Raw genomic sequence first — 27,994 nt, 5'->3', positions numbered from 1 at the left:
TCTAAGCTGACCATCAGGGACCAAATCGCTGGATTGTTTAAAAAAAAAACTTCTCAGCTGAATCACGCTGCTCCCCCTCTTTCATTTCTTCCCTCGTTTCATTTCAGTGAGACGGAGTGTAGCTCATGCAGTACCCAGCAGCAGCAAGCAGAATGCAAGGAATCCACAGTATTCCCCTGTCTCACAGCAGAAGCCCAGTTTACTACTAAAGGACAAGTGAGGAGAGGAAAGAGGCAGAGCCAGGGAGCAGTCAGGGGAGGATTCACACTGCAGTGGTTGAGAGGTGGAACGTACGGTCTTGTCCTGCTCCACTCTGCTCTTGTCTTGGTGCCTCAGGTGTGTGTGCTCCTCCCTCCCTCCTCTGTGGTGCCTGCTGTCAGCTCCATCCCTGGGTGGCTGAGGCCATGGTGTTGGTGCTGCGAGCCCTGCTGCCCTGCCTTTGCACCCTGCTCTCCCTGGACCTGCTGCCTGGGGTGGACCCCGCCGTGCCCCTGGAGGACTTCTACCCCTTTGGCCAGGACAAGGGGGACTCCCAGACCATCGCTCAGGACGACGGAGGCTCCGGGCTCGTGGAGATCTCTGTTGCTTTCCCCTTCTTTGGAGACCGGCACACAGGACTCTATGTGAGTACAGAGCAGTGTGTGTGTGTGTGTGTGTGTGTGGGTGTGTGTGTGTGTGTGTGTGTGTGTGTGTGTTTATGTCTTTATATGTCAGCCTGTGTGTGTGTGCATGCACTTGGCAGTTGGCAATTGAGGCTGACATGGTGTGGATTGTATAAGAGCCTCAGGGAGATGATATGTGGCATGCAGCCAAGCACTACATTGCAGTGCCCTTTGAGAGCTTGTGTATGTTTGTGTGCGTTTACAAGCTCTGGTGTGTAACCTTGTTTGGAGAATATCGTGTTTTCCCCCCACGGGTGAATCCTCCATGACATTCTCTTCACTTTACATCTGCCCCCCCCTCACACTCTGAGGGGCTCTCAAGTGCACCGAGGGAGAGCGAGAGAGAATTATTAGCAGAACAGTGGTAAGCCCTGTTCTGCTAAGTCTACAAAGAGCTGTTAGAGGAAATGACAGTTTGTGTTCGTAGTTTTGCCGCAGAGCATCTGTGAGCAGTTCTTTTTCAGAGAGAGGGCAGGGGGAAAATATGCACGCTGCAGAGGGAGAGAAACAGCGCTCATGGGAGGAAGCCGAATGGTTTGACAAGGATTTTCACGCACCACAATGAAACGCACTTTGATCTGCCTTTGTCATGTATTGGGTTCAGTTCCAGCACATGGAAAGGCAGAACTCCCTTAAATCAACACCACCTGTTGTGGTTATGCATCCGCGTTTGCACTCCGAATCCCTCCCCTCCTTCTCCTCCTCCTCCTCCTCCTCGCTCTGAGCCCCGCCTGCCTCCTCCCTGATCAAACCGTGGGCTGAAGAAGCATGGCAACAATGGGCAAGGCCAAAGGTCACCTTTCTAATCTGAGCAACCGAGGCAAGGGAGTGAGCTCAGTGTCCCAATGAAGACATTTTTAAAACTCTTTTGCATCCACAGTCAGTGCACTCTCAGTGACACTGTGCGTATAAAATAACATTGTTTGAGTGTTGTGTCTTTCCGGAGTTATAAACTCACTGACCTGGAGCTTCTGTGTATCAGGCATGTCATGTTTCTTGCTGGAGCTTTCATTCCAGCACATCTCTTCTCCTGTTATAATTCGGATACACAATACTCAAATTAGACAAGATGGGACAAGTTACTCATCACTTGGCTTGTTGAGCTTAGATTGAATTATCATCTGATAGAGATCAAAATCTGGGTAATGTGCTGTATGTAGTGATGTGATATCCTCTAGTTCACTCTGCATCCCACTCAACTGTGGTTCTTTAGTCACGCAAGGCCTAACAGATTGTGGCAGGCACTTGAAATTATAGTCACGCTCATTTAAATGCCTCACCTGAATCCATTAAACATCTGCTGTAAAGCACACGGGCTGCATGGTGATCTCTGCCACCAGAGAGCTGCTCTGAACACGTAATATTTCAGGGAGTATTAAGAGCTAAATTTGCAAGAATAGTTTCTCACAGAAGTTAGTTCCAAGGCCCGGTAGAAAAGTGTGTGGGTTCTTTTGTACTTTGTTGTCATAACTGATTCTGTTCAGCTGGACACACGCCTTGAAACCCCTCACAGATCCCATTAAAGCCTCCAGTATCCACCTCTGCCCCTTCTTGAAGCAAGACATCTTATTTTTAGCAGCTGTGATGAACAAATACAGCAGTGGATTTAAGGACTGCCACAGCCATGTGACACTGGGTTACACTCATCTCTAGTGTCACTTAAAAATCCCTTTACAAACATGGAGCCCCCCCTGTGACTTGGCCCTGCTCCAGTCCCACTTTTGCCTGCTGGTAACCAGGCTGTCCCTCTGTTATGGTTTGTGTCTGGGAGTTTTCACATGTTGCTGGGATCTCTCCTTCTCCTTCTCCTCCTCCTCCTCCTTCTCCTCTCACGCCTCAGATAACATGGCAGGGGTCTTCCCCCTGGAACTGTCCAGCTGCTTTATCTGAGAAATGACCAATCACTTTAACAGAACACAGATGTATCTACAAAGCGTTGAAGGGGCTTCCAAACAATGCGGTTCACGGATTAACTGCTCTCGCGGATGGTCAGCGTTAGGAACATGGAGGAGGACATCCAAGGTTAGAGAGGAAAGTACACAAGTTTCAAAGCAGATGTGAGAATAGATGGTTGTGATCAAAGACAATTATTATAGATATGCACATCTCTCATGGACAGAAGAGAGATTGAAGCTCTATTTACATAGTGAAACACTATTGCATTTCTTTAAGATTAAGATGTAAAGATAACATTGCCTTTGCAATTGCAAGTAAATAACTTGTAAACAAAATTTGAGTGCATTTCAAAAGAATCCTGTAAAGAATGTGCTTCAGTGCATCTGCTTTCTCCACATCTGCTACTGCTCATCTCCTCTTCTGAAAACCTTCACCACTTGGAGTTTGTGCACTTTTCATTCACTCACCACCATGTATGTCCCAAAGATGTGTGCATCAGGTTTTATTCTTTCTACTCTGCATGGGTGCTTATTGCGTGTGTGTCTGTGATGAGAGATGTGACTGAGTGATGTTAGGAGCAGTTAACCCACTGTGAGCTTAATGTATCTACACAATGCTACAGTCAGGTGATGGTCACTGGAGATAAGCATAAAAGACTCAAAGCTTATTTATGTCAAAACAAGCAGGGGGCGCAGTGACCTCTTGTTTTAGTGACCTGTCAGGTTTACAGTGACTCCAGGAAGTCACTGCTAAAGTCAAGAGGTTTGTTGGTATAAAAATACATTTGTAATTTGTAAGTGTATAATTTTTGGCTTTTATACTGACTAAACATCTGTAATCCATCTATGCATTATCTATACCACTTATCCTCTCAGGGTCGTAGGGGGGCTGGAGCCAATCCCAGCTGACATTGGGCAAAAGGTGGGGTACACTCTGGACAGGTCGCCAGCGCATCACAGGGCCAACATAAACAGAGACAAACAGCCAGTCACACTCACAATCACACCTACAGTCAGTCTCCAATTAACCTAACCCCAATCTGATGGTGTGCAGAAGCTGTAGTACCTAGAAAAAAAACATACACACACTCAAGGGGAAAACATGGAAACTCCACACAGAAAGACCCTGGCGGATATTTGAAAACAAGATCCTCCTTGCTGTGAGGTGACAGTTCTACACATGTAATATCAAATGTTACTTGACGTAATTAGGAGGTGCAAATTGGCAGATTCTGAGATTTTACACAGAACCATAAATAGCTGTTTTCCCTGTTTCTAAGCTAAGCTAAGTATGTCCTGGCCCTAGCTTGATATTTAACATACAGACATGATTTCAGCAAGAAAATGAATGTGTTTCACAAAATGAACTATTCCCTTAAAAACGTTTATTTTGACGTTTTACTCAAATTTATTAACAGACAATGGAAATCTTTTGTTCACCATGCAATGGTACATTTATTTGTGTGGCATGACCGTACAGTTATGACAGATTGCCCATCCCACTTCTTTTTATGAAGGCATGTGGCAAGAGGTCGGGTGGGTTGTCCACTAACCAGAAGATCGGTGGTTTGATCTGCGTCATCAGTTTCCACTGGGAGAGATATTGAACCCCAAATTGCAAACAGTGTATGAAAGGTGTATGACAGAAAAAGAGCTGCACATAGAAGTGCTGTGTGAAAAAAGTGAATGTGACTTGAACTGTAAAGCGGTTTGAAAAAATATATAACTGTATAGATACAGTCCACATTATCAGTAATTACTAGATGACATTCCTCTCTTACTCTGTTTGCACTTTAAAATTTACTTTCAGTACATTTTGCTACAATATTCATCCCTGTTAAACTGTGCATCTTTTTACCAACAGATTTATTTGTATTTGAGTTCTTCCACACTGTTGCAGACAAGATTCATAGCCTCAGTCTAAACTCTGAAGATAGAGGTGAGCCAGGGCTAAGGAGTTCCAGGCCAAGTGCACAGACTGTCGGGCTGTAGTCACTTCCTTGGGTCTCGTCAAATAATTGGACAAGCTTGTAACTGTGAAACCTCTGTTTTTGACAAGGAAAACGAATGTTTTCCTAAGTTGATCCAAGGGCACCTTTTTCATTTAGGAGTTTGCTTTGGCTTGACTTAAGCTAGATGAAAGTTTATTTTAGTCCATAAATTGCTTGGCTCTAAAGAAAACCACCCAAGCAAAATCCCGGATATATCCGGCAAAGAATTCCCAAAAAACAACAACGGGGCTCTGGAGTGAAGTGGCACCATTGAGAGTGAGAGAAAGAAATATGGTGAGAGAGAGATACTTCTTACAAGGTTGAGTGATCGCACCTTTCCCCCTGTGATTCTGACCTTAGTCATGTTACAACATAACACAAGGCATGCTCTGAACTCATTCACTCTCTCACATAAGTGTGATGCAGAACCACCCTTCGCCAGACGTCTGCAATAGTTATAGCCTGGTGGAAGTTCACGAGAAGAAGAAAGTATGCGATATGATGAAGAGAAAAAGGTCCCAAGTTCAGTTTAAATTCCTCTAAGGCCATTTCCATGTCAAAACAGTGCCCTAAAAATCTTAACAAGGATGAAATACACTTGTTTAAACAGTTCCAGATGCTACAAGAGATTGGATTAGGCGATGAAATATATTCCAGTGTTGGAGAATAAACTCTATTCAGTGTTCAGCATGATTTCCGACACTAATTTAGCTGTAAGATGGGTAACCTCCAGACCACTGCCACCACAGGTCTCTCATTAGTGGGTATGTGGGTGTGGGAGGTTTTGTGATTCATGTACATCTTTGCATTCGTCCAGCCCAGTGTCGAATCAGATGGTGCTCTGGCTGACCTCTGAGCCCTGCCCCTGCAGTTGGTCCTCTGTTTCCCTCACACTGGCCACGTTCTCACCACATCACGCTGATGCAGAGGGGAAGACTGTGGTCGGGCAATTAACTGAGCGCCCATGCTGTGCCAAAAAAAACTTCCTCTGCTGTTTTTACAGCAAAGTCCTTCAAATTATGGTTTTCATACATGCGGGGAACACTGGCAAGCCATCTGACGTTGCTTTGTCACTGTCACATGCCACTGGGCTTGAACGAAGAGAGGCGAAGTTCACGCCAGCGTTTGGGGGAAACAGGATAGCTGCCTTGGTGGGTAGACGCTCCTCTTGCTGATAATATGCAGAAATAGTGAATGAATGAAGGCCTTTCATGGGCATTCAACCTTTCCTCTTCACACTCAAGTTTAGCAGCTTGTTTCATAGGATATTAGTGCAGCGGCTGCTTGAACACCAGCAAACTCCTATTCCACAAAGATCACTGAAATGACCATTTACCAGATTGTTATCGACTGATTTTAACCCACAGCGACTGTGCCAAGTCACTTCTAATTTCCATGTCTTCATAATTCTTACATCCTTCAAGGAGGTCATGTGTTCACCTCTGTTGGTTGATTTGTTTGTTTGTTAACGAGATTACGCAATTTTTCACTTTCATTAACATTGTGAAGGGTGTTTTTCAAAATTTGAACTGATCTCTCATCGAATGATTTATGGATCTTTTTTTAAAAGAGCACATTTAGGAAACTGATATCTATAAGTGTGTGAAATTTGATGCTGCTGGATTGAATGTAAGGGGACTGTTGGAGCTGGTGGCAGAGGGATACACTCTTCTATGTGGTTCTAGTTTTATAAGGTTTCACAAATTGTGTAAATGATCTGGACCCCTCCTCAAAACATCTCTCATTTACTTCCTATATAATCTTAAATGTATCTTTCTCTTATCTTTAATCTGTGCTTTCCACAACGCACATTGTTTCTATTATCTAGTTTAATAACACAAAACCCTTGAGCATCTGTGAGATTTACTGTCTTGGTTCTGTGGCAAACAGCTTGAAATACTTATTGGACTAATCATTAATCATTATTTTTTGTTTACAATGGATCAAACATCTTATGTAAAATAGGTTACTTGCAGTGAAAATCCGACAAATGTATCTACCAGCAAATCCTCACCTTTCAGTTAATTAATTGATGAGTTCAATGATTCAGAAATACACCTATATGTCTGGAAGTCTATGGTCCCCCATGCTACAGTATATAACTGCAGTGCTGACTGCGTAATTCTCACAGAGGAGACATGTGGAAAAGCAGGAGATGGGCTCATTTATTTGGTTACTTTGCTGTTGGCATACGTCTGTGGATTTAGTGGCCATGAATGTCCTTCCTGGTGTGATGACTTTGCAGGTGCATGAGCGGAGGAAGCCAGGTTTTCTCAGCTGCAGTGATTTCATTGAATAAAGGTAGCGTCTGTTTGCTACCCGGGAAGTGCAAACATCCGTCATGGGAGCATTCACTGCCCCATGCCGCTGTTTGCCCCGTGAGGTCAGAAAAACCTCTGTTTATCCACCTTCGCCTCAGAACATCCACTCCCTGTGGTTAAATCTGACATGTTGAAGAAAATATATCATGATTGACCTTATTATGATTCTCTCTATGTGTCTCCTCCTCAGGTTAACAACAATGGCCTTGTATCTTTCCTGAGGGAGGTATCTCAATTCACACCTGTAGCTTTTCCAATCGCTGGGGACAGACGGGTCGTTGCACCATTCTGGGCTGATGTGGACAACCGTCTGGCTGGAAGAGTCTTTTACAGAGAGAGCCTGGAGCCGTCCATCCTGAGTCGGGCTTCAGGTGATGTCAGGATGTACTTTTCAGAGTTCTCCAGCTTCAACGCAGTGTGGGTCCTCATCTCAACATGGCACCAAGTTACTTTCTTTGGAGGCAACTCCGTCACACCGGTATGAAATCACTCTTATCACACAGATCTCTCACTATCATGTACTGCTCAAACACCTTTGATTGTTTTTAGTCTGTGGTTTCTTGTACACTAAGGGGCACTGCGTCTGCAGTTGCAAAGAACTAATTATTCGATAAAAAATGTCATGTCCATATATTTGTGTTTAGTAGAAAAAAAACATCCTCCGAGTTCAAGTCCAAGATGCTCTTTGGTGCAGAAGTAATACATTTTGATGCTTAAAAAGAAATAAACCCAGTTACTCTTAATGTGGAAAAAAATTAAAAAGCCTTCATCAGGGTGAGTTATGCAGGTCACTTGACATGCTTTTTCATTTTTACACAATGACTTGATTGTTGAACTTGTTAGATTAAAGTCGTAAAATAAACAGTTGAAATATTTAGCTGAAATTAATGGGTTTTAAGTTATTTAAAAGTAATGGATGGCTGACAATGAATGGAAGATTCCTGGTTCTGCCACTCATGTAAGTATTGGTAATAACAGCTTGTAAAAAAAAACCCTGACACCTATTATTAAATTAACAACGTCCACTTACCACTTTTAAATCAAGTGAAATGAACACATTTGAAGTAACACTTGGTATTACACATAGAAAAAAATTGGTGTTTCATAAAAAAAGAAAATAGCCTTGTGTTTACCTGTTAAATGTGGGATGTTAGAAATCACAGCTACTGGGTTTCATCCTGAATTTCATCTGTGAATTTCCTGTTATCTGACCCAACAACAGCAGGCCCAGAATAGTCCATCATGTCTCCAGACTGACTGAGATTTGGGAATGTGTACCATTGCTATGAAGAGTCTGTCAAATATATGTGTTATTACTCAATTTCCTAGAAATCAGGAAATGGTTTAACCGAGCCTGTTCCTCTCTGTGCAGGTAAATACTTTCCAAGTGGTGCTCATTACAGACGGAGAGCTTTCCTTCACTATATTCCAGTACAATAATATCACTTGGACCACAGGCATGCATGCCAGCAGCGGAGGAAACCTGGCCGGGCTGGGAGGGATCGCAGCGCAGGTAAGATCACATTGGCTCGTGGTGACAGTCACATGTAGAATTGATCTACGTCTGCTTCCTTTGAAGAAATGTTGTAGACATCTAATCCTTTTGTGATGTCTGCCTCCTTGTTAACTCTCTTCCCAGGCAGGTTTCAATGCTGGCGACGGCAAGCGCTATTTCAACATCCCCAGCTCTCGCACGGCTGATGTGGCGAACCTTGAGGGGACCACCAACGTGGGATACCCAGGCAGATGGGTGTTCCGTATTGACAACGTTCACGTAGAAGTGGGTGGCTGCAATAACTCTGGTGAGATCGCCCGTTTACAAGATGAGTTCTTAAGTGACTCCTGGCTGTTTTAATCTGTCTTCATCATGTATTCCTGTTACATTGGTGTCTTTCTGCAGCATCAGTGTGCCCACACCTGCGACCATGCCTGAATGGAGGCCAGTGCATCGATGACTGCATTAAAGGCAACCCCTCCTTCACTTGCTCCTGCTTGGCCGGCTTCACCGGTCGACGCTGCCAGATTAGTGAGTTATCGTTGCCACACACTTCACACTATGAATGAATATCTGTCTACTTGAAATCACCCAGAAAAAAAACATGTCAACTTTTAAAAAAACATTACTAGAATCCACCTGCATTGCCAGAAGGACACCCGGATATTTCCTTAATACCTGTATCAACTTCAGAACCCATTTTTCTGGGACAGGATCTATCTAAGCAACCTTTTACCTTGGAAACCCAGATGTTTTCTTCTAATTAAAAAAAGTAATACTACCTCCTTCATCCTTCTCCCTGCCTCTATAGATGTCAATGAATGTGCCTCAGATCCTTGCCAGAATGGAGGGACTTGTAAAGACCAGATTAACAGTTTCATCTGCCAGTGTCCTCCTGCATACACTGGGATTCTGTGTGAAACAGGTACAGTCAACAGTTTGCCTCAAAGCTGATATGTACTCAAAATTAATCCTATTTCCAATTATGTGGAACTACTTGAGTGACTGTTCTTAACCCGCCTGTTCTCTTTTCCTGTGTCAAAGCTCTACAGCTACTTCAGAATTATTCCTTGTCATTAGCGAGTCCTTCTCAAACAGTTCTACAATATACTGTGGCTTTTTAATGTTTGTGTGCTGGACGTTGTGTGAAGAGCTTTTTATTAACAGTCTATGGTGCAAATTGAAGTTAGAAAACGTTGTGTTCATCTACAAGGAAGATTTTATAGTCAATGTTTTTTATAAAATTAAACTAAATTTGCTTTAATTACTGTAAACATGTGTGGTTAATATATAAGTTGAATGATTTACTGAACTGCTGTTTTTTCATATGTTGCGTGTTGGCTATTTCACAGGTCTGTGAAGCAAAAGAGACAATCATCAGACCCAACTTCATAACTTTTCAAAATAAAAGCTCTGTAATTCATATCAATATGATACAGGAAGGGATTTTATGAATGTTGTTGCCATGACGGAGATCAGCACCTGTGCTGCGTGTCTGTCACTCCGTCCTACATTATCAAAATTAGCTGGCGGTTCAGATATTATTGCTGACTCTCCACACTTCTCCTCCAAGCTGAAAAACTGGAAAAATCCTGATTGAAGTATTTTGTGCTTCATTAAGTAGTTTCCACACAAAAAAGTATTTATAATATTTTGGTCGAGTCTTTCTGGAGCTTCTGTGCCTTTTCCCATAGTCCAGCCTGTGGAGATGTATCAAACCTCTTCTAATACCTTTCACAGCCAGCAGCACATACTTGCAGAGTGAGGGGAGCAGTGTGGCGGATATATTAATCAGCTGAGTAAATATTCCACAAGCATGTCTCTCTCCGTCCATGTGCAATGGCATGTTTGTGTGTGTGTGTTGCAGACATCGACGAGTGCAGAGACAGACCGTGCCTCAACAACGCGTCTTGTGTACAAGGCGCCGGCAGTTTCACCTGCACATGTGAACCAGGCTACACTGGCGCACTGTGTGAGACAGGTGAGCTGGGTTTTTCGACAGTCCAGGGGAAAAAGTAGGCATCTCCCTCCAGAAGGAAATATTTTCTGCTGCTTTCTACATCAAACTCAGTCATTTGGCAGATGTTTTTGTCCAAAGAGTTTCCCAGTCTACGTAGACAAATGGTTCCAAGTTAAGGTTACGGTTGATTTGATTTGCAAACAACCTTTTTTTTTCTTGTCACACACTGTAGCAATGAACCACAGTGAGAAAGGTCACTGAAGTCAGGTGGGTTTACATGAAGACGTTTGCTCATCTGTCTTTTTTCGTGATTGATTGTTGATGAAACTTGAACCCGGTGGAGAATTAAATGATCAGGCCCTGCACAGTTCATGAATCCTTGTTTCTACATGAGGCCGGATTACTCTTAATACCAGACACTTGGTCAATGAAACTCTATGCCTTTGGAAGGGAAGTTCAGTGCTCTTAATCCAGCTCAGTGCCTTAGACGAGAAAATCTTGGATTTCCATGTGGCGACTGAAGAATCTCAATGTGAAACAGAATCAGCAGCAGATAAACGTTTCTCCTCTGAAGAACTGAATTTTGTGTGTCCTGCAGACATAAATGAATGTGAGTCACAGCCTTGTCTGAATGGAGGAGAATGCGTCGATCAGCTGGCCAACTTTACCTGCATTTGTCCTGCTACCTTCACTGGAGCGCTCTGTGAGACAGGTGACTTGAAATCAACTTTTTAATCAAAACAGCATGTTTGCAAAAAAGGTTATTTATAGAAAATGTTCACACCGTCTGGAAGTACTAGTTTCTCCTTTCACTTTGGCTTCCTGTACTACAAGATTTTTCCAACTGGAACAAACACAAAGGGAATCCTATCATACCTCTTTGAGAGCAAAATTAATGTTTATGGCTACGAATTTTGTGTCAGTGAGTTGGTCTTTGTTGTGGCTCGCCATTGCCAACGTTTCTATCATACTCTATTAAATTCTTCACTTGTTGCTGACCAAAATTATGCCTGTATGCTATTTAATACAGTCACACCTCCTGACAACTGTAAATAAAGCCTAAATATAAAAACATTTTCTCAGTACAGTACTTGTCAATATCTAGGCGATGGTTTGTTTTTTGTTATGTAGTTAAGGAGCGCCCATGTCTCAGGAGACAGACAGGGTTGTCCACTAACCAGAAGGTCACTGGTTCAATTTGTTCAAACCCCGGCTCCTCCTGTCCTTGGGCAAGATGCTGAACTGAATTGCCCCTGACTGCTATGCTGGCAGTGTGTGATGGAAGAAGTGCAGCATATAGTAGTGCTATGTGAGGGGGTGAATGTTGCTTGTACTGTAAATCTGTAAATGGTTGATTATAATAGAGAAACACTATATAAGCCATATAAAGTGACTGGTTAGGTAAGACTGGTTAAAGATATGTACAGGTTTCTAAAATCTAATTCTGCACAACAGCTATGAAAATGTGTGACTCCGTCTAGGCCCCATGTTTGGTGATGACTATAAAAATAAAGTCTGTGTTGTTGATAAAACATCTGCAGTGGGAATATAGTGATAGACAGCATGAGTTCATTTTGCTCTGTTACTATCTGCGTACACATCTGCGAACTATTGTGGACCAATTGGTGAATAATAAATATATGAATAAATATACAAATATACGGATATATTTTGTAAGATAAGATGATATCTAATGCTGATATTATCACATATGTCTCATATATATCATATAATATGCCATATCTTTCTCACTTACCTCTAGTTAATAGCATGTGGTCATGCAGATAGTTTTAGTTTTATTTGCTCACTTCATAAATATCCATCTCTTTCTGCTGTCACCTCAATACACTAGAGATGAATGAACTTTTCAGGGTTTATTTCTTTTATAGAAAGTGATGACAGAGATGTTTTTAATTTTCTTAATCAAAATTCAAAATGATTCCAATCCTCTAAATTGTGATCACTTCCATTGTATTGTGGTGGCAGCACATATGTCAGAGATAGTTATCTGCATGGTTAGATCCAACAGAGGTAAGTTGGGAAAATGTTTTATGGTTATTTCCATGAATCCACCCATCAAACCACTTTTCCTATGTTCCTTTCACAGAACTGGTAGTGCTCCAGGTTAATTCAACTGAGGCAGAAAACCAAACAGGTAAAGGCAAGTACAGCTACAGCAAAAACTTTGCCAAAATTTTTCACATTCACTTTTGTTCCCATACCACATCCTGCCATGTGTTTTTTTCCCACCTGCAGCTTTGTGTGAAGACGATGATTGCAACAAGCACCAGATTTGTGAACACACTAGCTCCGGGGTCTACAACTGTACATGCGCTCCGGGCTTCTACGGTGACAAGTGTGAAGGTATTGTGCACTTGGCCAGGCCGACACTCACTGCAGGCAGCTGGGCAGGTAGACAGCAGACTGGGGTATTTGAAGAGGAGCTGTGCTATCCCACAGGAATTTGGAGCTGTGCCCTGGAAGAGGCTGCTGTGATGATGGATTATTGTAATTATCAAAACTGACACGGCCTCGCCCAATGTTTACTACGGGAACCAGTCGCTTGATGTTGTGAATAATTGTTTTATAGCGCATTTTATTAGTTTACCAACAAGAGGAAGTGCTTTGTCTAGACTTAAAACAGCTTCTTTATGAGTCAAAGCTGCTCTTTGGTATTCAGGTCATTTCTTCAGACAGAGCTGTTGAAATATGCATGCTTCCACACCGCTACTTGTTTCTCTGGAAGTTGGCCACTGCACCACGCTATAGTTTCAAGCACAGCTGCTGCTTGCATAACCATAGGGCAATTTGAACACAAAATATGTAAAACGCTCCTCAGCTACTGTTTCATACCCTTCTTTCTTGAATGAACATTAATAAGTAATCTGGTGTTATGTATAATCTCTGCATCACTATGTATTTATCTAGTAAATAACAAGTGTTCCCCTTAAAGCCAATTTGTGCTCCCATAGGAGTTTACTGTCACTTTGCTATAACAGTTACTACCTCTTTTTTTTTTCAACCTAAAAGCTCTCAAATAGCATTTGAGCTATTGCAAATGCATGCTACTTCTCACCCCTGAGCTGAAATAACTATCAGTGCTTATATAGGCTCTCTTAAATCTCCCAAATACTTTCCTCCCTGGCTCACTTGGAAGGCACAGTGGAAAAAGGAGCATGATACTCTGAGGAAGAGAAAGTAGCGGGACTCAGAAATGCCTAATCAGGGCTCCCAGATCAAAGGGCCCAGGCTGCACAGGTGGCCAATGAAAGTGGCTCTCGCAAATTAACAATCCATTAATTGCCCTCAGGGGCCATACGTTATGGTCACAAAATATGCTCCATATCATCAGAAAAATAATACCCTCCACAGAGCTCCCGCGACTTCAAAGAGGAGCCATTTAGCTGCGATATGGCCACTTCCTTTGATCCGCTGTTGCAATTAGGAAGGAGAGGAAAAATAAAAACATTCTCACAATTTGTACGGAGCGGATGTGCGGCATGCTGACTCGTAATCTTCTGATCCTATGAACTTTTTGGGGGAGAGAAGATTAGGGAAATGACAGTAAATCAATATATAATTTACAGTACAGCTGATGAAAGGCATTGGCTCAGCATATGTTAGACAGTGTTTAGCATTTCTACCTTTTCCCTATGTTTACACTCAGGCCAATCCTGAAAACTTAATTAAAGTACTTTCTTTCAACTTTGAGCCTCTCTCTCATATGCAAACATACTCAGACATTCTCTCTCTCGCTCTCTCTCCCTCTCTGTCTCTCTCTTTGTGTCTGCAGAGGAATGTCTTTGCCAGAATGGGGGTGTCTGTGTGGACATCAATGGGACTTGTGAATGCCCTTCAGGCTACACAGGACTCTACTGTCAGTTTGGTGGGTATGATATGTATTAATCCTATCAGGTGTCTGACAAGAGCTTTGATGAATATGGGAAAAAATTTGGATAAGCGAAACTTCACAAATGTCTTCAATCAGAAGTCGTTCATTTTTGAAAATTTGTGAACCAACCTAACAATCCCTTCCACCCAGAAGTTACCCAAACGCCATGCAGTCATGGTAGGCTGTGCCCTGATGGAGGCCCTTGCTTGGAGTACGGGGGAGCGTATCTGTGCACATGTCAGACCAGTGCAGCAGAGCTAGATATCAAGGACTTCGATCCCTATGGTAAGACCCTCAGTCACCAACCCAACAACAGGGCACTTTGCAGCTATGTTTCATTGCATTTGCAGCTGGTTACTATACAGCTACAAACTTATTTTTTTTAACACTGGTCTTGACAAGTGTCATATTTTGTAAAAATGTATTGTAAAAGAAATGGTAACATTTGCATTTACAAATACATGTTGTTTTTATGTTGAGATTTGTATTGGATTGAGTCATAAAATTAGGAATAATGTGTTTTTTAAAGGTTCAAGTAAAATGTAGGAGGTGTACCAATGGAACACAGTCAAGTCTCGGTGTGTGTTTTTCAGTACAGCCCCGATCGGTCTGCGACTCCTCTCCATGTCTGAATGGGGGTTACTGCTACGAGCGGGACGGAGGCTACACCTGCGAATGCAAATACGGATACTGGGGGAAGCACTGTGAGAAAGGTAGCATTATAATAATAAAAAAACACTCGAAGACCACGCTCACATGAGCCTATGACACTAAAAGGCTTAAGATCATTTGTACTTTTTTCCTGAATTATGACTTCAACTGTAATTGATTTATTTTTTGTTATTAAAAGCTAAGTGTTCTCTCCTTCAAGGTTTCTCTTGTCTCTTTCCAGTTAGACTCAATACTTGTGCTTCTGGTCCCTGCCGCAATGGTGGCTCCTGTAAGGAAGAGGCAGGAAGCTACAGATGTGTGTGTCCGTACAGATTCACTGGAAAACACTGTGAAGTGGGTGAGTGCCAGCCTCGAGTCATATTCATATCATTTTGTACTCAGGGCAAAAACAAACTGAATTTCTTGCAAAACTGTGTGAAATCATTGCATTTCATGTGTACGAATACACAGTAACAACTCCAGTTTCACTGTTAAAGTTAGGATTTTCTTTTTTTTTACTCAGTGATCAGAAAAACGATATTATTATTCTACTTGAGGCTGTTCTGACTCTTAGGTTGTCTGCCCCAAGATACCAGTCACATGTATTATGGCAGTAGGGTGGGAATTGATGAGTGTCCATTGTTAAATAATTGTATGTATCATTCACATATATTACTTTATTCAGTAAAACCTATTTAGTTAAATGCAATTTAAGTATTTTCAAATAATAATATTCTTTTACTTTTTGGGACCCAACCCCCCCAAAATATCAGGTGGCTCAACTAATAATCATTAGATGATGGTAAAATATTCAGTCAAACAAAACGCATTATAGGTTAAAGTGAACAAATGGTTGATGAATATAATGCTAGGGTTTCCACCCTGACTTAAAATGACCAGTCAGGTAGCACTGTCGTCATTCTTCTTTATGAAATGAAGCCACGCTTTGGACGGTACATGCTTTCCACCATGACTCCTACTCGTTTCCACCAGCATAGAAGCCCGAGGTAGAAGTTGTTGTTTTGCGATGAACATCCCTACAGTGTTACAATGGTGAAATAAACTCAGATGCACATGATGCTAATTTTAAACCGGTGTTCAACTCTATATAGTTCCCATACCTCTCTGGGAGTGGTTGTAGATGACAATTTAACAAAATATTAATTTTAATCTGAGGAACATCATCAACATTTTTACTTAAAACAAAAATCTATATTCATTTTCAATAAAAATGCATGATACACCACTATATCAGGAGTCAAATAGAATCAAAACAAAAATAAACCACAAACAATCAAGAACAATAAACACCAGCATCCATCTGTATAGTCACAATTGTGTGAGGTATGCTGCGCTTTCATCCAGCTTCAAGCAGAGGAACATATCAGTCATCTTCAGGTTCACCTTGCTGATCAAATCCACTTTTTAGATCTGTGCGTTCAAGGTAGTTACACACCCACTTATTACAAGTCACTTAGATTGTTGCAAGTTTACTTTTTCCATGAAAAAAGCCAAGATCTGCACACGACACTACCCTGGCTATGTGTATCTTTTAGAAATGATTTTAAAGTCCTTTTACTTGTTTATCAAGCCTTACATAACCCAGTAGCCTTTCATTTTCCATTTTAGAACTTTCTGTTCTGTTTTATGACCTTTAAACTGTGGAGTACGTCCCCTGGATCTTACAACAGCAAACTGTATTATGATCATTCTTTTTCTTTTTGGACTGCATCTTTGACATGCTTTATTTATGATGTTATTATATTCTCTATTGTTATCATTAATTCTAATTGTGTATGCTTTCTTTCAGGGAAGCCAGACCCCTGTGCCTCCACCCCCTGTCTAAATGGCGGAACGTGTTTTCACTACATAGGAAAGTATAAATGTGAATGCACTGAGGCCTTCAGTGGCAGACACTGTGAAATAAGCAGTAGCTCAGTACAAACATCTGCAGGTAAGGAGACTGTGTGTCACCACACAATAATTTCCCAAGTCTCACTCTGATGCCAAACTTTGTACGACATTGACTTTTAATAGATTGGCACAAGCAGGGGATATCCTGAGCTGCTAAGTGTAGAGATATTCGTTTTCCATCTGAAGATAATCTTAGCTGTGTTGCTGCACCGGAGGCCCCACATATACAGATATAGAATGGCTGCATAAACTATAAAAAGCGAGACCTGATGGGCCTGATGCTGCATGCTGGCGTGTAATTTTAGGAGGACAATACCAGAGTGTGTGTATGTAAAACACCTCTGTTACCAGTAGTATATCCTGAATTAGCTCTGTTTGTGAGTAGCTAGTGTTACTGTGCAGTCATGCCAAACTTATCTTCCTCCTTGAATTCATTTCAGAGCTGAGCTGTGGGCCGCCCCCGCAAGTCAAGCACGCCGAGGTCCAGTTCTTCTCGACAACACCGGGCTCCATGGCTGTGTATATATGCCACTCAGGCTTCATGTCTGTGCCCAGAGCCACCCAGAGCATCTGTGGTATTCAGGGAGACTGGAGCCAGCCACCCGTTTGTGAGGGTCTGTAAAGAAACGAACACACACTCTGAGCAAAAATCCTTCATAACAAGATTCCTCTTTTTTCCACGGTTAAAAACTCTAAAAAATGCTGATGTACATTTTTTCCTATCATTGCAGAGATCAACGAGTGTCTATTACAGCCTTGCCTTAATGGTGGTACGTGTCAAAACCAGGTTGGATCCTACCAGTGTGTGTGCAAGGATGGCTTCAGTGGAAACCGATGTCAAACAGGTACAGCCTAATCAAACTCTGCTAATAATAATAATGAAATAATACATGTTGTTTAGAAGACACTGAAACCTTACAGATGTAACAACAATCAGAAAACAGAGAAAATGTAATAAATCAATAATTGGATAATAATAGTAAAAACAAGAAGGAATTATAACACAGAAAGGTGGGTTTTTAATATATATGTCTGTATGTATAGGAACTGCCTTCCATAGTACCTTATCTTGATCCCACACAATACAGGGATGGAGTCCATATGTGATATATACACCAATTTTACCTCTAAACCAATATGTCAATGATCCATGGGTATGAGGTCAGATATTACCTAATGCCATTCTGAGACAGGTCAATTAAGATCCATTTCAGCAAAATGTAATACATCTCTTCTGTTGTTCTTTCATGGAAGTAAGTGTAAAAACATAGGCAATGTCAAGGGACATACATGAGGGGGTCCCGGAATATTTTCCATTTTGTAGGAGGGGGTCCTTGGCTGAGGAAAACCTCTGCCATAGAGGATAAGCCGACAGGAGGAGTAGTGAGGAGGATGGAGGAGGAAGGTCAGAGAGTATGGGTAGGTGTGTAGGTATGAAGGAGGTCAGAGAGGTATGGAGGATATAGAGAGCCTTGAAGGTGAGAAGGAGAATCTTGTAATGAATGGATGTTTGACAGGGAGCCAGTGTAGTTGTTGGAGGACAGGATGATCGGGCAGCTGCGTTCTGGACCAGTTGAGGAACTTCTAGTACTAAATGCTGAAATAAATTAAATGTATCTGCACACATATTGATTATAGTACCGGTGTATATGTGTGTTTCATCCCCCTTAAGAGACACACACATGCCTGTCTGAACCCTGTAAGCACGGGGGGACGTGCGAGGACCAGTCTGGATCCTACTTGTGCCACTGTCCACAAGGTTTCAAAGGCCAGAACTGTGAAATAGGTAAAGTGTTTACTCAACCTGCTACAGCTGGTATATTTTAACATACAGATTATAGAGGACAGCAATCAAGTTCTACTGTAAATATGTGTGTGCAGAGCAGGATGCGTGTGAATCCAACCCCTGCCTAAATGGAGGAGTGTGTCGGGGTTACAGGCGGCATTATGTGTGCGTGTGCAAAGGAGGTTTTTTCGGGGACCAGTGCCAGATGTGTAAGTGGCTTTCGACTGCCTCACAAGTCTGTTTTGCTGATGTTAAGAGCTCATTCACACAAACTTAATGAAGTGCAAACAATCGTGCATGAGCAGCATTGTAGCAACTGTTTATCTTTGTCACCCCCCAGTGGAAGATCCGTGTGTACTGCAACTTTGTGGAAACCGTGGCGTCTGCAGGACTGACAGGAGAGGAAACTACTACTGTGTTTGCAAAACAGGATATACAGGCAAAGACTGTGAGAAAGGTCAGTCAAGAGTCACAACACACTGCATCAGTGTCCAGCTTGATCAGCTTGTCTGCTGTGTATTTCTAAGACAACTCTGTAATTATTTAATGTATGGATTAGACATGTAAGGTTGCCAATGTTCCCAGACCTGTTGCCTCCCTCTGGTCTTCATGTGCTGCGAGTGGAAGAGAGCGAGGTGGAGCTGCGCTGGGATGAGCCGGAGCCCTCGCACAGCCTGATCAGCGGCTTCGCTGTCACTTACGCTCCACTGGGGGGTGGGGGTGACCCCAAAACAGATTACCTGGACAGGCATCAGTCCAGCCACGTCATGCGGGGCCTGGTGCCCGGCCTGCTCTACAACATCTCCACCTTCTCCATCAAACGCAGCACCAACAGAAAAGACTCCAGTCAGCCTGCCACCGCACTGATACGCACTAGTGAGCACATCCTTAAATGTATCAGCAGTAAGATAATGCTCATTTAAAGTGTCCATATAGGTTTAATTACATGAGTGAATTTCACGTGTTTCTGTGCAGGACCTCGGCGGGTGGAGGAGCTGCAGCTGGTGAATGTGTCCTCATCTCAGGTTTGGCTGCGTTGGCTGGTTCAGGCGGCTCGTCATGCAGCGGTCAGCAGGGTGCACGTGTCTTTGTTGCCATCAGATGGAAGTGAGGCTCGCACTGCAGTGCTCAACACCAGCACCACCGAGTACAGCTTCAGGTCAGCATTACACAAACACAGACAGCTGTGCAGACCTCCAGCATTACTTGTCCATACAGGGGAGGCAGTAGCTCAGTCCATAGCAACTTGGCTTGGGAACCGGAGGGTGGCCAGTTCAAGTCCAGCATGGATGGAAGTTGGAGAGGTGCCAGTTCACCTCCTGGGCACTGCCTGGGCACTGCCCTTGAGCAAGGCACTGAATCCCCCAATTGCTCCCTTCATGGCTGCCCACTGTTCTGTGTGGTCAATGTGTGGATTATGTTCCGTGTGCTCCGTTCACACGGATGGGTTAAATACAGAGGTCAAATTTCCCCATGTTTGCATGTTGCATGCTGTGTCTGGGACAATAAAGAGGAATCTTAATCTTAAAAAGTGGTGATGTTGTGCACTTTGAATGGCTTTGTGCAATATATCCTTCAACCACCAGAGGGCACTATTTAACAACTGTTGACAAAGGTATCACACTTAGTTGACTAGTGCATCTACCTCTGTGTGTTTCTCAGTTCTCTACTTCCTGGGCAGATGTACACAGTGGATGTGTTGACTCAAAGTGGAATCAGACCAGATGAGTTTCCCTCCACCAGCCATTCAGTTGGACCACTGCAGTTCTGGAGCAGTAGGTTACTTCACTACTTAGCTGTTAGTGCAACTGTATGCATAATGTTTAATTACATTGAAGGAATTTGAATGATACTAATACAAATGCAGGCTGCTCAGTCATGTTTGTCAGATTTCTAATATAGAATTTAAATTCCTTTGTGTAAATATAAGAACATTCGTCATACGACTGGCTTTATCATTTTTACTTAAATCTCTTTCTTTAAGAATCAACTTGAAAAGGATTAAGAATTAAAAATATTTGATTCAATATTCTAGTATGAAATTCAAGTTCTTCTTCCAGTTAAGCTCTTCCTGAAAACGTATGGCAGACCATCCAGCCTGTTTGACATGACAGACGGATTACAGTACAGGTTAACATGCAAGGTGTTAAATCGAGCTCTGATTTCCTTAAAGGCTATCAGCCTTTGTTAAATTAAAACCTGATATTGAGTTCCTGTGTTTTAATCCATAGCCATGATATCATATGTCTCACTTTAACTTTGTTTTCTTTTTTCCTGTATAAGCTCCTTCTGGTGAATGACTGTTGAATGAAATAATGCATTTATTCATTCTATAAGCACAGAGAAGTGTTTACGTTTTTATAACCAGTAGTGATACGTATGTTGATTAGTTCTGTGATTGGTTATCTTGTGAATTGGCAGCAGTTTACATACTCAGTTCACATCATATTAGACCTTAGCAAACAAAATGACATCACAAAATTAAGTAACAATGTAAATTAAGTCATTAACATTTTATGATACTGTTAAACTATCTGACCATCAACATGTGTTTCCCTCAGGGCCTCTCCCACCACAGAACCTGTCCCTGTCACATGTGACCACGAACTCCGCTCTCATAACCTGGAGCCGCCACCCGAGAAGTGTCCTAGATGGCTTTGTGGTCAACGTGACCCGAGGGTTGAATACCAGGAGTCGCTTCCTGCCCAACGGGAAGTTAGGATCGTATACCCTCCGTGAGCTGACACCAGGACAGCACTACTATGTGGCTCTCACATCCGTCAAAAACACAGGGCAGGAGCAGATCCACAGCGTTCCTCAGCACTTAGCCTTCTCTACCTGTGAGTGTCTGCAAGAGCTTTTCATCTCCTCCCTTCCATAGACAAGAAAATGTCCCATTCATTTGATTCCTTTTTTTCTCAAATCTATAATCTGCTTTTAATGAATCTGTCATATGATTATAAGTGGGTGATTTTCAAGTCAAATTCTGTGCTCATTTCCTGTGGGGCAGTACCAATGGAGGGGAGATCACCGAGGAGAGAGAGGCCAGCAGGGACAGGTCAGGTGGGACGCACACCTCCCCCATCTCAGCCTCAGGACCTGGGGGGTGCAGCAGAGACGGAGAACTCAGAGGAAATTCCCAGGTATGATTGTGATGATGAATAAACAGCCATCAAAACATTATACTGTAATATTGATGCTGAAACGATTTGTTTGTCTTTTGCAGATACACAGAGCTCATTGACAGGAGGGGAAAGATAACGGCAAAGTTCACTCACTTACCTCGAAAAGCCATTCGACATCGTAATAGTAAGTACAAGGCGTAGGAGACGTGTGATAAACATTTAGTCATGAGTCACCACTGTAACACATTTGAAATATTTAATGTGTTCTATACAGTTATTCACTCTTATTTGAGTGGATGAATTTCCACTGCTTCTAGGCAGGAGGACACTTTAATATTTATTAAACCAACATGACACAGCATTAAATCTGTTCTAATGTGCTCAGGATGTACAAACAATGAAAGAGTTTTCCTATTGGCTTATCTTAACCTAAGTCATACTGCATATGCATATGTTTCTAACCGAGCCCTGTCTGAATGAAATATACTGTAGCTGGTCCTCTAATGTAAACTGTTCTCTCACTGATTCATCTTGCACATGGTGTCCACTTTATCTTGCAGCTTTTGACAAAGACTGATAAGTCAGATACCAATGACTTTCAGGAATAATCTTCTACTTGAATTCTTCTACAGTACATTTTAGTACGGTTTTCACTTGTTTAAGTTAATGCATCACAGTGCAGAGGTTTGTAGCCAATGGTCTAAACAGAAAACTGTTAAACAGATGTTATCCTGTGCTCCAGGGAGGATTGCTTCCTTTCTAGGAATGTTCTGCCCTTTTTCTCAGTGTTACACCCATGATGTCATAATGTGATTTCGGTCATATTGTCAAATCAGCAATGTTGTGTTTCTTCGCTCCAGGCTGAGGAATGTACACATAATGTTTAAAGTGTCCCATTTAGTACGACTTCCCAGTGTAGCAGGAAGGAAACTACAGCATGTCATTCATTTCGTCTTCTTTTTACTCTGATTCATGACAGAAAATGTTTTGCCTTGCAGAGCCGGACCCTCCGATTAGATTAGAGAAGATGGAAGAAACAACAAACAAAATCAGTCTTGCACTAGAGATTCAAGAAGAAGCTTTAAGAAGGAAGCCTGGTAGGTGTTCTGCTGTTAGTCCCAGCGGATGTCACATCTGCCACTGTAACTGATTCCAGCTGATGTGTCACACATTTACATGTGAGAGCAATCTCCTTTTGAGAAGAGACAACTTATTGTTTTCTATGTTATTTATCAGTGACTATGTTTACATGGACAGCTATATTCTGATATGAACCAGACAATAGTTTGAATGAGGCAGGATTTTCTAATTACCTTAACCTGAATAATGGAATATTTGAAATAAACAATAATTTAATTAAAGCTAGGGTTGGAAATCCTGCAAAAGCTAGCAAGAGCTAGCATTGGCCCTCTTGTGAGAGCTTCGCCCAAATACCATCTTTTCTGTGACTCGCTCGCTAACTTCATGTACGGCAGTAACCAGCTGCTTGGTATCACACTATTCTCTGTGATATGTAGACGGAATTATGAATGGAATATTCTCTTAGTAACTCATGTAAACATGATCATTGAAATAAGGTTTTATTCTAATTTAATTAAAATTAAGGTTTTATTAAAGTCTGAATATTGCTGTTCTTGTAAACACAGTGTTTGAGGACAGGTATGTGGAATGAATTGTCAGTGAGGAAACCTTCAAAGAGAGAAATGTACATTTCTGGAAGGTAGATAGGTAAGAAGAGGGGAAGTGGTGTTGGAGATAGAGACTAGCAACAAGCAGTATCAGCTATAGATAATGTGGAGTAGTGGGCCTGAAACCTGAGACCCTTCCTCTTCCTGTTGTGTGGATGTTAATGGCAGCTGTTGTCTTTTAGAGTCGCCCCAGGACTGTCGCAGTCTGCCCTGTCAGAATGGGGGTACATGTGTGAGCGGAGGAGACTCCTTCACCTGCGAATGTGCAGTGGGGTTCAAGGGCAAACAGTGTGAACTGTGTAAGTTTATGTGCTTCCTCTCCACACACACACACGCACACACACACACACACACAGGCTGCTGCTTGGCAAGTGAGTGACCATGAATAGTCCCTCATCCTGTTGATGTTTTTAGGACACTGAACAAGGGTTTTCATTATTAACACTGATTTTTGTCTAAACCACTAGATCTACATGTTGATGAATGAAGTCAGTAACATCATATACTCCATCCATTTTCTTTCTTTAATTGTTCTTTGTTGTGTAGCAGGAGGCTGGAGCTTTTTCCATCTGGTGTTGGCTGAGAGGCAGGGCATGCACATGTTTTTGAAATAATCGTCTTGTATATCTTAACAAGACTCGGAAACCACTGTCATGCTTCCAGTGTGACTATACAGTACTTAGCCACAGTGCTATAAATACTAACAGCAGCATGCTAACATGCTCTCAGGGACCATGCTGATGTACAATGTTTATCTATCACAATGTTAGTTTAGCCTGTGAGCACACTCACTGGCTAGTCATGCAGGTATTTGGTCACAAACCATAGTATTGGAAACATTTTCTTTTCATCTGATGGAAGTGCTACATGAAAAGTAATAGGATCATAATTATCTACACAAAATTTTATGGCCATCCACCCTGTAGTATTTTAGTCAAACCCACAAATGTCATCCTCTGGTGCCACATGTGTTCCTCTGACGCCAGAGGCTCAAACCATGATGTTCACATATTTTAAATCATCATCCTCTGGGGACCATGATTGTGGGCACAAGATGTCAGTCCATCAGACAGTCACTGGTATATTATTATTTGGACCAACGTGGTGAACCAACCAACAATGCCATTTCAAGAGCCAAACACGCTAGTGTGAGTAAAAACTATTTTCCGTAAATTCTCCTTAGGGCTGCTGTGGCTCAGGGGATAGAGCGGGTCACCCACTAACCAAAAAAGGTTTTTGGTTTTAACTCCGGCTCCTCCATTTCACATGCTGAGGTGTCCTTGGGCAAGACGCTTAACTCCAAATTGTCTCTCACTAGATGCAGTGTTGGAATGTGTATGAATGACAAAAGCTGTACTGTAAGATGCTTTGAGTGATCATCAAGACTAGAAAAGTTCATTTACCATAGTGGCCGAGCCATAACAACTTGGTGTCTTGATGTTTGCTGCACTGTGGTTCAGGAGAGTCCTTGTTGATGTGGAGTTTGCATGTACTCCATGTGGGATTTTCCTCCCACAGTCCAAGAAGTGTTTAGCTGAATTGGAAACTCTAGCTACTATCGGTGCAGGCCCTCCATTACCCTGGACAGAAATTGTTGGATAATTTAATGCTATTTTCACGTGAAAACAAACCCACAGCTTAAGGCATTACATTAACTGGCAGCATTCATGCCACTGGGATAGGTGAACAAAGAGGTTCTGGTGAAAGATCTCTGCCCACCAGCTGTCCTGAGTGTCAGTGCAGGATTTACATTCGTGTCTTTGTGTTCCCTGGGGTTGTGTTTCTGCTTCCTCTCAGTGTAAGTGGAGCATCTCAGGGTGTGAACTTGAAGTGTAATGTATGTTAGATTTGAATGTCATCGTGCGAACTGTCACAGAGCTCTGAGCTATGTATAGACATCTTATATGCAGGAAACACACTCCACTGACGATTGACCCTGTGACCTTTATGAATGGCTTGGTTAACTTTAAGGCTCAGGGGCATGAATGTACAACATGAATACAGTGTCAGCGAAGGCACAAAGCACCATATTATTTGTGCCGTGCCACTTTCCTCCTTTCAAGGACCCAGTGTTACGCAGTGTTTCCTTTAAGTATTTGGTACTTTGAATGAGGCAGCAGTACAATGTCCCTCTCTGTTCTCAGGCCACTTCACCTTTGATATCTCTTTTCTGTCACAGGAAAATCTTCAGTCCTCACGGCCAACTAAAATGAAGCAAGCAGCAAATGTACAGATCATATGAGCAGAAAAGGAGCTTGACAAACAAAGTATTGTTGTTGTTTTTAGATAAAACTTAGTCCCTATGAGATGCAGCAACACCAGATCATGCCTGTACTGTGGCAGGGTTGGCCCTGCTAAGACATGCAGGTGTACACTTAAGGGAGGCTATACCCCATACACCATAGGCACTGTTATTAATTGTCAAGACACACAGTACAGCTTGTTTTAAATGGATCTGTGACAGACTGTAGCTACTGCCAGCTGCCTGGAGATAAAGTATCTCTGCCATTTTTACGACCACTGCTTTATATGGAGGACAGTCAGAGGGACTGTAGTATCTACACTGTATAATGCCATGTTTACATTATTAAAAAGAATCAATTATAAACCTCTAATATTAATTCACAGACTCTTTCTAGGGGCATAAATAAAATACTGCCCATATATTATCCCTGCGTGATACAGAGTAAGTTATTTCTGAATTACTTTGTGACATGGAAGCTCCTTTATGTTTTTGGAGAGTTGTAGATAAATGAGTGAGTGATTAAATGAAAAAGTGCTTTAAAAGTCTTGAGCGTTAGGCTTTAATTGATGAAGACGTGTAACTCTAAACTAGATTATTTCATAACTAGAAGTTCTGTAGTTATGTGTAATGCTGATGATGAACAAGCGCGGATGAAAACATTACCTCCGAAGCAATAGTCTCTAGAGATATAAATTCAAAATTTGACATATCAATTGTCTTGATACCATTAAGTGTAGAAGGTGACATTATCCTAAAGTGTCTTTAAAAACAACTAGAGAATCAATTCTACTCTACATCCAAACAGCAAGAAGGTGAAAAATGGTGAAAATGTCACTTTGATCTCACCAATAATTCAGTGCTGATCAAACTGTGTTTTTAGGGAGACACTGGACATACCCTCACCCCTCTTCAGTTCTTCTCTTCACCTAAACATCCAGCGTCAGATTGTTTAAACATTCCTTTCCTAAAACCATCCATCAGCCACAGAGCAGGGCCCGGCTCCAGCCCACATGACTCCTAAACCATCCAGCAGACGATTCCTCGCTGACAATACTTAAAACATTCACTCCTTGTGCTTTTTTTTTTTTTGCAGCGTGCCAGCGACTGCCACACCCATGTACCCGCATCTACTCTGAAACAAAGAGTGTGCCTGTCTGGGAGGGTGGAGTCTGCCACTACCTGTAAGTCATATCAGGGAACAGATCTACAGTTCTGCTCCTTGCATCTGATTCTACAGTACATCCAAATAGAAAGGCTGAAGTAACGCAGAGATTACATGTTATCCTGTGGGTCAAACAGATGTGCGTGTTTTCTTCTCTGCAGATACAAAAGAACATATAAAGTACAGCAGGACGTCTGTTATCGAGAGATTTGTGAACCCGTGCTTCCAAAGAACAGTCCGAGTAAGTTCAAAAAGCTGCCTGAAGAATGATGAAGTCATTTTCACCTATAAAACTAAGGCACTTCTTTTAACACCTTGTTATTATTCCTCTTAGCAGCCAGAAGAACACACAGACAACAATAAAGGTTTGTTTCCTCTAACACAACATCCTCATCCTACCTCATGTTTCACTGCTGCTGGAACACATCACAAGATGTTCAACAATTATCCTAAATATTAGTCTTTTCTCTCCTTTTTTCCAGAGCACATGGATAACCGATGAAAGGACTGTTGTCACTGTCATGTGAAAAACCTCCTTACTTCAATTTTGGTGTTTATAATCTACTTGAATTGATTATGGTCATTTTTTTTTTTTGTGCTGAAAACACGTGTCAGAGCCCACTGTAAGATTTCAGACACACATCGTCATTCATCTGAAAACGAGGTCGCTTTCATTAACGTCCTGAGAGCTGCGTTTTGTTGCTCCGTGCTTCGTGAAGAGGCTTCAGTCGACCCGGTGAAGATGGCCCCGAATCATTTATCATTTGTGATGTTTGATGACTCATATTTCATACAAACCCTTGTATGTAAATATCAATGGAAAGCAGTCCACTGCAGTGCATCAGATACCTTATATACCTCATTTCCATGTCCATGCTGACACATTAGGAGAGGTTGTTTTTTTTTATTGTATTATTTGTGATTCAGCTGCAGGTTTGTCCCTCAGGGAAATAACTGTAGAGTGTTCAGAGTCCCAGTCTTTTCCCTACTCCAGCCGCATGAGCTCCTTATAATGATGATGGGAAATACTTTTTTTTCCACACCCCATAAATTCATCTTGTCCTCTGACAATGGCGCACAGTGTTTTCTGTGTATAAATATCTGTTTTCTGTGTCTTTGCAGGCATCAGTGCTCGCTACTCTGTAAATAGTGTTTATAGGCCATTTTGTAGGTGAATATTTTATTAATAAAAATTTTAAAATGTTTT

General features: G+C 42.0%; 1 protein-coding gene across 4 annotated transcripts; it reads left to right on the top strand.

The window, feature by feature from the left end:
* Nucleotides 1-18: 18 nt before the first annotated feature.
* Nucleotides 19-27,992, top strand: sned1 (sushi, nidogen and EGF-like domains 1). Of its 4 annotated transcripts, none has more exons than XM_069522505.1 (32): nt 19-623; nt 7,060-7,347; nt 8,242-8,382; nt 8,509-8,671; nt 8,770-8,895; nt 9,176-9,289; nt 10,232-10,345; nt 10,923-11,036; nt 12,432-12,485; nt 12,581-12,688; nt 14,118-14,210; nt 14,367-14,501; nt 14,810-14,929; nt 15,109-15,225; nt 16,678-16,821; nt 17,222-17,395; nt 17,513-17,626; nt 18,454-18,567; nt 18,663-18,776; nt 18,908-19,024; nt 19,153-19,443; nt 19,543-19,726; nt 20,230-20,342; nt 21,129-21,407; nt 21,578-21,710; nt 21,794-21,876; nt 22,691-22,789; nt 23,563-23,679; nt 26,719-26,806; nt 26,949-27,028; nt 27,125-27,152; nt 27,270-27,992. In XM_069522505.1, exons 1-31 carry the CDS (start codon nt 405-407, stop codon nt 27,148-27,150), a joined length of 4,176 nt encoding a protein of 1,391 aa, XP_069378606.1. In that variant the 5' UTR covers nt 19-404; the 3' UTR covers nt 27,151-27,152; nt 27,270-27,992. The 4 variants fall into 4 exon arrangements, with proteins under 4 accessions (XP_069378606.1, XP_069378605.1, XP_019936294.1 ...); XM_069522504.1 differs by having other exon boundaries at nt 20-623; nt 14,370-14,501; nt 27,122-27,152; XM_020080735.2 differs by having other exon boundaries at nt 21-623; nt 12,432-12,479; nt 27,122-27,152.
* Nucleotides 27,993-27,994: the final 2 nt, after the last annotated feature.

Source organism: Paralichthys olivaceus, chromosome 3 (genome assembly GCF_024713975.1).
Source record: "Paralichthys olivaceus isolate ysfri-2021 chromosome 3, ASM2471397v2, whole genome shotgun sequence".
In the NCBI taxonomy this organism is placed as follows: Eukaryota; Metazoa; Chordata; class Actinopteri; order Pleuronectiformes; family Paralichthyidae; genus Paralichthys; species Paralichthys olivaceus.
This window is presented reverse-complemented; position numbering and strand designations above follow the sequence as displayed.